We start from the raw sequence: 10899 nt of genomic DNA, 5'->3' as shown, positions 1-10899 counted from the left end.
TAGTACTCTATTGATATATATTAGGAATAAAGTAGAAATAACTAAAATAATCTTATTAGTATGTGTGATATAAAGATAATGACATTTGTGAAATATATTGTAAGTTGTAAAGATATTTGTAACGTTAGATAAATAGTACAGTTACTAAAAGAGAAATGAATATTTTGTTATGAAACGGACTAAAATGAAAAAATAGATATTTTATTATGGGACGGAAGAAGTATTATTATTATAGAAACTTCTAAAAATATAATAATAAAAATTACAAAATATTTTATAAAAAAAGTAAAAAAGAAAAACTTTATATACTTATTATAAAAAAAACTCAAAATCAAATATTCAAACATAAAATAATATATTTTATATTTCCATACAATTTTTTATGTCACATATCAAAAATCATTTCATGCCGAGTAAATGAACTTTACTATTTTTTTTTTTAATTCGTCTTTTTTTAAAAAAATTATAAAATTTATTAAGAAGATTCCAAAAATTCAGTTAAGGGTGTGTTTGTTTGGGGATTGGATTGAATTTACACTATTCATCCCATTTTTTTTCTCCAAAAATATCAAATTAAACACCTATTTTTCATTTTTTATATTATACTAAAAATTAATTTTACATTCAAAACATCTATTTATATCACATCATACTATTATTCAAATTCAAATTTTTTACTATTCAAAATCCCAACTCAAAATCCAACGGCCCAAACAAACACACCCTAAAAAGAACTCACGTAGGTTTGCAGTGTCGCGTTATTTGTGCGAATGCGATTTTTCTAATTCGGAACACGCTTTTCAAAAACCGTTGGCTCAGCTACTATAAATACAGGCGTCATAAGAAACGGAGGCACCTGTTCGCCAATTCGCCGTCTCATTGTTCGCTCAGATATTCTCCAGAAGCTCAATCGTAATACAAACATGCTTGCCTTCAAGTATGAAGAATTGAAATACTCGCGTTGAAGTTCAATTACTGAGCAGCAATGTCTTATCGTATCTATGCATCTGATTTTGTTTTTCTATTTGAATTTTGAGCTGCAGAGCTGAAGAGCAGAGCCAGCTACAGCTTGTCGAAAGAGAAGAAATCGAAGACGAGGAGGATTTGTTTGAAGCAATCGATAAGTGTATAGACTCGTAAACAGTTATACGCATTATCCTTGTTTTTGTCATTTTGATTGATTTTCATTTCAAACTCAGTTTTCAGTATGATTCTGGCGACGCTTCGTCACATTTTCTGTTGATCTTATACTCATCTCGTTGAAGCTTTTTTCTGTCTAGGAATTAAATACATATATTTACTAATTATTTAGCATACTTTCTCTGTTTTGCTTGTAGCATATTTCCTCTGTTTTGCTAGCTTTTTGTTCATCTTCTTATTGTTTTTATGGTGAATTCTCTTAATATAAAGGAAATCTGTTTGGGTAGATGTAATATCACACTTTGAATGGAGCAAAGTTTCTTCAGTGTTTGCAGTTCTTATTGACTGTTTGAGTAGATAAATATTGATTGTAATTTCCAGGATCAGTTTATTTCAGTATGATCAATTATGACCTTAAATATGTTCATGCAGTAATATATTTGCTGTCTATAATAAATCTGATTTAATGTTTAGCAAATGCTTGGTTGTAATTTAATGTAGAGTGTAAGTGCATAACTCTCGTTCCTGTCATATTGTTTGACTGAATGCTAATTTTCACGTTAACTCATGTATGGTAAGTTGAGAAAATTATTAAATGCTTTCATAGAACTGGAAACTGATGAAGAACTTGCGTTGAGGCAAGATCCCTGGCTAACTGTAGTGTTCTTAAAATACACTATAGCTTTAGTTGTTGCTGAAAGCTTTGGCCTATGATTTCTTAAGTGACTGCACATGGAATCAATGCTGGAGATGTGAAGAAGTTGCAGGATGCTGGAATTTATACATGCAATGGCTTAATGATGCACACTAAGAAGGTGAATATTGTAATCACTCTATGATATGTTTCCAGAGTTGCGCAGTAGTATAATCCGTGATTTCTCCAAACCTTCCAGAGTTTAACAGGAATCAAAGGACTTTCTGAAGCAAAAGTTGAAAAGATCTGTGAAGCAGTAGAAAAGATAGTGGTTAGTGTTTCCTTTCATGGAACTGACAAATGTATATATATATATATATATATATATAGTCTTCAATGTATATCTTACCATTTTTTCTCCCACTTATTTACAGAACTTTGGTTATATCACTGGAAGTGAAGTTCTAATGAAAGTGAGTTTTTCATTTCCTCTGGCTGCATAGTGGAGCCAAAGAGCACTTGCAACAGATAACTCTCCTATTTATACGTTTTGTTGGCTGTACAGAGAAAATCGATAGTTCGTATCACAACCGGAAGCCAAGCTTTAGATGAACTTCTTGGGGGTAACAGATAAATTTTCTTATATGCTTTCATTTGATTGAATTTCAGTAAACAGTATTCATGACTCACTTGTGTCTTACATCTATGAAGGTGGGATCGAGACTTTGGCAATTACAGAAGCTTTTGGGGAATTTAGGTAAGAAGATGTATGCTTCTTGTTTTTGATAATTAAAAGAAAAAGTATGATTTATTCGAGTACTTGTGATTAACATGCAACTCAGATCTGGAAAAACACAGCTGGCGCATACTCTTTGTGTTTCGACACAGGTATTTATTTTCTCAATCTTTTCGAAGGAAATAAAAATCTCCATGGCACATCCAATGATAGATTACTTTTAGCTGTTTTGATCCCCGATACATGTTCCTTTCACAATGATGGAATCCTTCTCTTTTTTCCAATATTGAAGCTTCCGATTAATCTAAGGGGAGGCAATGGAAAGGTTGCTTACATCGACACTGAGGGGACATTGTATCCTTTTCTTGTATTGTATCCGGTCCCTGTTTTAGTTTAAATTGCCATATTCAATATATACTTTTCTTGACATGTATAATCTGAAGCCGACCAGATCGAATAATACCAATTGCTGAAAGATTCGGAATGGATCCGGGAGCGGTGCTTGATAATGTAAAGATGGTTCTTCTATTCACTAATGCTTTTTTCTTTTCCGATCAATCTCCATCTAATGGTTCATTTTTTCGTTTTCCCAAGATCATATATGCCCGCGCTTACACATACGAGCATCAGTACAACTTGCTTTTGGGTTTAGCAGCAAAAATGGCTGAAGAACCTTTCCGACTTTTGGTCAGGCATCAAATCTAGCTTTGCATAACTAATCTCAAATGGTGAACTAATTTGTCGAGCCTGTTATTCCAGATTGTCGATTCAGTGATCGCCCTCTTTCGAGTGGACTTCACTGGTAGAGGAGAGCTTGCGGATCGTCAGGTCTAAACGATATCTAATTATTTACAGAAGCTCTGTTCATCCTTTGTATTATTAACACATTCATGTCACACATTTTCAGCAAAAGCTGGCTCAGATGCTCTCCAGATTGATTAAGATTGCTGAGGAATTCAATGTTGCTGTTTACATGACCAACCAAGGTAGTACTCTTACATTATTACATAACTCTTAATTATTTGTTGCTATATATATATTCATATGTTTGTCGTCTCATTTTCGCAGTAATCGCTGATCCGGGAGGAGGAGTTTTTATATCGGATCCGAAGAAGCCGGCAGGTGGTCATGTTCTGGCTCATGCAGCAACCATAAGGCTAATGTTCAGGAAAGGCAAAGGCGAACAGCGTGTCTGCAAGGTGTTCGATGCTCCGAATCTTCCGGAAGCAGAAGCAATATCCTTTTTGCAATTCTTCCCTAAATCCACATTTTTTGTTACTAATGAGATTATGGATGAAATTACCTTAGCTACCTATATTATTTTATTAGTCACAAGACACTTGATGCTTTTCTTAACAGGAACACGTTTTCCAGATAACTCCAGGTGGAATTGCAGATGCTAAGGATTGAGCAGTTCTTCTATATACATCCCACAGGTAGGTGCCTTAATTAATACGTTCTGGTTAGCTTCATTTTGTTAAATGCATATAACTTTCAGCAGGTGTTCTACATATGGTTTTACTCTTTTCTGTTTTTTTGTTTTTTGCTGCAACATATTTTCTTTGAAATTTCTAATTACTTGGAATCATGGAGCTAACATTTTCCCCACATTGATATATATATATATATATATATATATAGGTGTGGTTTGTGCTTTAGTTTGATGTGTTTTTCTAAGATAAAATAATATATTTTTTTAAGAGTTAGTTTGAAAATTATATAATAAAATTTAAAAATAAAAAATAAGAATGTGTTCTCTTTATTTTCAAACGGTTTTCTAAATAAAATTACTAATGGCGCTGGGCCCGTGGATTCGGCTTCCATTCTTTCTCAGTCTAGACCGGCCTGTTTGCCTTGATGGGCTGAGCCCGGTAACTCTTCTCCTAAAAACAATTTTGAGATAACACTACTTTTGTGAATTGACATATGCAAATTTATAACAAGACGACTCTAATGCAAAAGTAGTTTAAATTTAGAGTTTGTCCCATATTATTATTATTATTATTATTATTATTATTATGCATACAATAATGATATGATTCAAATTTATTTATAAATTCGTATAACTCACGTTTAGTTGTTTATATAATAATTAGGGTTTAAATAAATTTATAACTAAATATGTATATCTAGGCCTAATATATATATATATATATATTATATAACTAGGTCCTAGGATGACCTGAATATCCCAAACTCAACCTAATTTAGACTTGATTGTACAATTACAATTAATAATTTTTACTTAATATATTAGATTATATTAATATAGAAAAATATTAAGAAATTGTATAGTATTATATTGTTATTTAAAAATTTGTAATTAAAAATAACACAAATTGAAACTCCTCCTACCAATTCCTATTTAAATTTATTCCCATTTGAATTAGTACATTCTTCTCTAGTAGCTAAATTTATTATTTTGTAAAGAATATAATTTTATATTAAAAAATTAAATAAAAATATTTTTATTTATTTATAATTAATATAAAACTAATTTTGTAAAAATAAAGAGTTTTAAATATAGATAAAAATATTTATTTATTGAAAAGAGTGATAGAAATAATTTTTTTTTTTTTTTGAATAGGATCAACCTATAATATGTTATAAATTTAATTAAATTAATAAAAGAAAAAGACATACATAAGGAGTTTTAAGTAGGTTTCACACATAAAGTATTAAAAATTTAATTATATTAATTTATATTTATTAATTATATTTAATATTGATAAATTTACTAAAAAATAAAAATATAACTATTAGACATTATTACATATAAGGGGCCTTCATGACTGGCCTTGGATCGGAACTGGTTTTGGTAATGTATTGTTGTCTACACATTTATGGTTTAGCAAAATATTAGACTTTATTATATTTACATCAGTATTTTTTTGTTAATTTTTCAACCATCATTGTCATTAATAATATTCAATACTTAGCGAAAAATTCGAAACTGTTAAAATATATTTAGAAGCAGTATATTATATAAAAAATTTGTATATTATGTACGCATTCTTATGATTAAAATAGAGAATTTCAATTTTATATTTTAATAGAAACTATCATAATATTATAACAACCATTATTGTCATTAATACGAAAGGTAAAAAATATTATTAATTAACTCTATTCAAGAAAAATAAAAATGTATACAAATTTCAGGCAATATATTCATTAGGATGAGCCAGGAGATAAGCCTCAATAGCCTGAAGGATCGCCACAACCTTCGTATCACTTTCGGCGATACCTTCTTCAAACCACTTACGCATATCTTCCGATGTAATTTCTACAATCATGTCGTACGTGGTGGTGATTGTCACGACCGATCCTCCACCATCCGGCCGGGCTTCTATCTTTATCTCCTGGCAAATAGAGTCGAGAAAATCTTCGAAGCCATCCCCTTCTATTGCAGTCGATTTGAAAACCAAGTTCTTTATGTCGAGCTCGTCCACCCTCACTGTCATTGCCTTGAATAAATGACCTACATTGAATCAAAATTAATTAGAACTTCGAACGCAAAAATTCTTATTTAAAAATTAAGAATTGGAAAACAAGAAGGAATTTGATGTGTTGTTTTCATTTCGATTTATAAATTTTAGATATGCATGCCTTGTTCTACTATTAATTTTATTACCTTCGTCGAAAGAGAGCAAGTATACGGACCCTGGTCTCCCATCTCCATAGATAAACGTACTATCTTGGATTGCATGCGGCATTACCTTTTTCATTATATTTATCCCGTCAAGGATAAATGCTTTGAAAAATCTTGTTGCTTGAATCGAAGAATTAAATACATTTTTGTAAGTATTGGAGCTCATGATCACGTAAGAGAGAAGATGAAAAATAATTTTTGATTGTTAAGCGATGAGTCGTACTCTATGATAGTCTTATTTATAATGTAAAATTCATTTACTTTGAAATATTATTTAGTATATATATCTTGTTAATATATAATATAGGATTGCATATTTTGGCAATATTGCATCGGCACGCATATATTCGACATATTACTAATATATATAGATTATTACAATAAAATCAACAATATATGTTGTATGTATCCTCATTGTCATGGCCTTGAATAGACCCTACATGAATATTAAATAGGTTAAATTGTTTTCTTAGTCCCGTATCCGACTCATTTATCATTTTAGGACTTTAAGTGGACCATGTCTGAAAATAGTCCCGTAAGTAAAATATTTTCGTTAAAATGGTCCTCTGGTGCTGAACTCGCCACGCTGGCTCGCTGTTGTTGACGTGGCGCCGACGTGGCTAACATGTCATCATCACATAGATGCCACGCTAACGACACATGGATTTTTTTTTTTAATTTTTTAATTTTACAAAATGTCTTGGTAAACTATTTTTTTAGTGCCGACCTCCTTTATCATTTTTAGGACATTTAAATGGATTATGTCTCAAAATAATCTTACAAGTAAAATTTTTTCGCTAAAATGGTCCTCCGACGTTACATTTACGTGGCGATGACATATCATCCGCGTTAGCGCCACGTCAGCAACGACTGCCAGTGTGGCAAGTCCGACACCGAATGACCATTTTAGCGAAAATTTTTTACTTTTGGGACTATTTTCAGACATGATTCACTTAAAATTCTAAAATGATAAAGGATATCAGATACGGGACTCTAAAAAACAGTTTACCTTATTAAATAAAAAATATCTTATCACCAAGTTTGACATATGCTACCAACTACACAGTTTGGGTCATTGTCGGTCTTGCATAAAAATAACAAGTCTGTGCAATGTATTCTCATAGACAACTTTACTCTCATAGCCCTACATTTTACAGAGTGACATCTAGTTGCCTGTCCTTGTTGGAACGATCTTTAGATAATTTGTTCGTTATTATTAACATTTTTTGAATAATTTAGTTTTAGTTTCACTATTTAACAATATGTAAATATGAGTTCAAATTTTTGGACAAGGTTTAGTTGACATGTATAATGAACAAGATTTTGGTAACACGTGATTATTATAATAATATCGAAAATATATAGTCTACGATTTTGTTAATAATTACGTGACATTTTAATTTCTTTTTTTTTTATATTTCTATCTTTTTTTTCTTTTTCTTTATATATCGTTGAATGGAAAAAATACTGCTATCTTAGTAGTGAGAAACACATTGTTTTTAAATTCCGGTATTCATGAAGAATGAATTGTTCCAACTCAATATCATCGAGTATTTTCAATGCTTGCATGGAAATGAGTCATCTTCAAAGTATATTTTTCTTGCAATATTTTTGTCTCGAGGTTTCTTCATTCATTTTATTGAATCAATGATACTATTTTGATGTGTTAAGTTTGTTTAAATTGTGAGTGAGTATATAAAGTTAATTTTTTCGGATGTCTCGAAAGGGACAGAGTATATAACATGTATTTATTATTATTATTATTATTATTATTATTATTATTATTTATTTTAAGAAAAATAAATATTTGTGTTTGAATATTTTTTAATTATCATTAGTTTTTCTCATATAATATCGTATTCCAAACTTTTTTTTTTTTTTTTTCAAAATCACACTTTCAGTAAATATCTTTTATCTATTTTTTTTTTTTCTTTTCTAAAAATTAAACACAATTAAAACAATTACTAATATAAAGGAACGATGTTGTAAAATGACTAATAGTATTATTGTATTTCAGAATCTAGAATTAAATATTTATGTAATTAAATGATGTGAATAATATGAAAAAATTGTTTATATTTCATTACATCAATAATATTATTACAGTTATTATTAAATTTCTTATATCTCTATATAAAATACACATAATATATATTGATATATTTTATATGTTGTGAATATATTTGTAGGATATATATAATACGATTATATATTATTTAAAAGGTAGTGAATTTTGAAAATATTATTATTAGAATATATAAAATATGTATATTTTTTTATGTAATATATTCATAATTAAAATTAAAGTGCATATGATATACATAATTTAATATTTCTGAAAGTTTAGACCCTCTATATATATCCCTAATTTCGACACCATGTAAATAGTTCTCATAAATATATATATTCATTCCCCTTTTTATTTTCAAATTTTATGCTCTTTTCTTTCTGATTTTTTTTTTTTTTTTTAACTATACAATCCACCCTATACTCTTAATTTTTATTACAAAATATTCTCAATTATTTCATCCCATAATATCAAAATAAAAAATAAGAACAAAACTCCGAGTGCATTCAGATTACCTTGCAAACCCACTGTATATAAAGTTTTTAACTTTATTACCATCATTGAAAGAGAGCAAATATTTATTTGTCTTTTAATTATTTCCAAAAATACTTACCAAAAAATTTCAAAATATCATATTTTTATTGCAACCATTATTGTCATTAATGATATTGTTTGTAGCGCCATATTGGATACTAATGCAAAAAATTAATTACCCCAAAACTCCCTTGCTACGGTAAAAAAAAATATTATTCATTGACTCTATTCAACAAAAAAAAAAAATATTTATAAATTTTAGGCAATATATTCATTAGGGTGAGCCTGGAGATAAGCCTCAATAGCCCGAAGAATCGCCACAACCTTCCTATCACTTTCGGCGATACTTTCTTCGAACCACTTAAGAGCATATCTTCTGATGTAATTCTACAATCATATCGTATGTGGTGGTGATTGTCAGGACCGATCCTCCACCATCCGGCCGGGCTTCTATTTTTATCTCCTGGCAAATGGAGTCGAGAAAATCTTCAAAGCCATTTGAATACCAAGTTCTTTATGTCGAGCTCGTCCACCCTCACTGTCATTGCCTTGAATAGATGCTCTACATTGAATCAAGAAGGAGTTTGATGTGTTATATTTATTTCTATTTATGAATTTTAGATATGCACGTCTCCTACTACTATTAACTTATTACCTTCGTCGAAAGAGAGCAAATACACGGACCCTGGTCTCCCATCTCCATAGATAAATGTACTATCTTGGATTGCATGCGGCATTACCTTTTTTATTATATTTATCCCGTCGAGGATAAATGCTTTGAAAAATCTTGTTGCTGGAATCGAAGAATTAATTATATTTGTATAAGTCTTAGAGCTCGTGATTATGTAACATAAAAGATGAAAAATTATTTTCTTATTGTTAAACGATGAATCATACTCGCACGAAAGTCATATTTATAATGTAAAATATTTCTTCTTTATTACATCGAAATATTATTTAATGTATCTTGTAATATATAATATACGATTTCATATTTTAGCATTATTGCATCGGCACACATATATTCAACATATTAATAATATATTGCGAGTATTACAATAAAATCAACTAAACTATATTATTGTGTACGATGTTGTTAATAATGGCATGACATTTTAATTTATTTATCTTTTCTATTTCTATCTTTTGTTTTTCTTAATATATCGATGCATGGAAAATATACTATATCTTAGTATTGAGAAACACATTTGTTTTGAATCCAACTACTCATGAAGAATGAATTGTTCCAACTCAATATTATCGAGAATTGTCAATGCATGCATGGAAATAGGTCATCCTCAAAGTATATTTCCCTTGCAATATTTTTGTATTGAGCTTTCTTCATTCCTTTTATTAAATTAATGATGCTCTTTTTGATATGTTGAATTTTTTTAAATTTTGAGTGAGTATATACATAAAGTTAATTAAATATATATATATATATAATGAGTATATTTTTTTTTTTTTTTAAGATTCTAATAGTTTAGCGGAATTTTTTTAGGGTAAATTGTTTTTTTAGTCTCGTAACTGGACCCCTTTATTATTTTAGTCCCGTAAGTGGATTCTGTTGCAAACTAGTCCCATAAGTGAAAAATTTTCGCTGTTTTAGTCCTCCGGCGCCGGAGATGCCCACGTGGCTCGCCAGGTCAGCGACACCTGGCGGACACGTGGATTTTTATTTTTTTTTTTCATTTTTAATTTTTTTTTATAACTTATTTTTAATTTTATTTGTATTTTATTTTATTTTTTTTATTTGTTCCAATTTAAAAAAATAAAATAAAAATAATAAATCCACGTGTCCGCCATGTGTCGCTGACCTGACGGGACACCTGGCGGACACGTCACCTCCGGCGAGCCACGCGGGCGTCTCCAGCGTCGGAGGACTAAAACAGCAAAAAATTTTCACTTATGGGACTAGTTTGCGACAGGCTCCACTTACAGGACTAAAATGATAAATTGGTCCAATTACGGAAAAAAAAACAGTTTACCCTCTTTCTTTTTCTTTTTTTTTTTTTTTTTTTTTTTATGTGATGACATAGGTGGGTTTTTTTGTTTTTATTTTTTCATATAGTTTAAATGAGTCTTTTTATGTGATGGAGTACTATATAGATATATATATATATTTTTTCCATTCA

General features: G+C 29.7%; 1 protein-coding gene across 1 annotated transcript; it reads left to right on the top strand.

The window, feature by feature from the left end:
- Positions 1 to 870: 870 nt before the first annotated feature.
- On the top strand, positions 871 to 4053 carry LOC127250330 (meiotic recombination protein DMC1 homolog). The gene is made up of 15 exons (XM_051273553.1): positions 871 to 937; positions 1044 to 1126; positions 1864 to 1955; positions 2034 to 2105; positions 2209 to 2247; positions 2340 to 2397; positions 2486 to 2531; positions 2617 to 2662; positions 2803 to 2864; positions 2954 to 3020; positions 3105 to 3197; positions 3270 to 3338; positions 3418 to 3496; positions 3579 to 3745; positions 3876 to 4053. Exons 1-15 carry the CDS (start codon positions 924 to 926, stop codon positions 3918 to 3920), a joined length of 1032 nt encoding a protein of 343 aa, XP_051129510.1. The 5' UTR covers positions 871 to 923; the 3' UTR covers positions 3921 to 4053.
- The last annotated feature ends 6846 nt before the right edge of the window (positions 4054 to 10899 follow it).

This window comes from Andrographis paniculata, unplaced genomic scaffold (assembly GCF_009805555.1).
Source record: "Andrographis paniculata isolate CXL003 unplaced genomic scaffold, ASM980555v1 Contig11END, whole genome shotgun sequence".
NCBI lineage: Eukaryota > Viridiplantae > Streptophyta > Magnoliopsida > Lamiales > Acanthaceae > Andrographis > Andrographis paniculata.
This window is presented reverse-complemented; position numbering and strand designations above follow the sequence as displayed.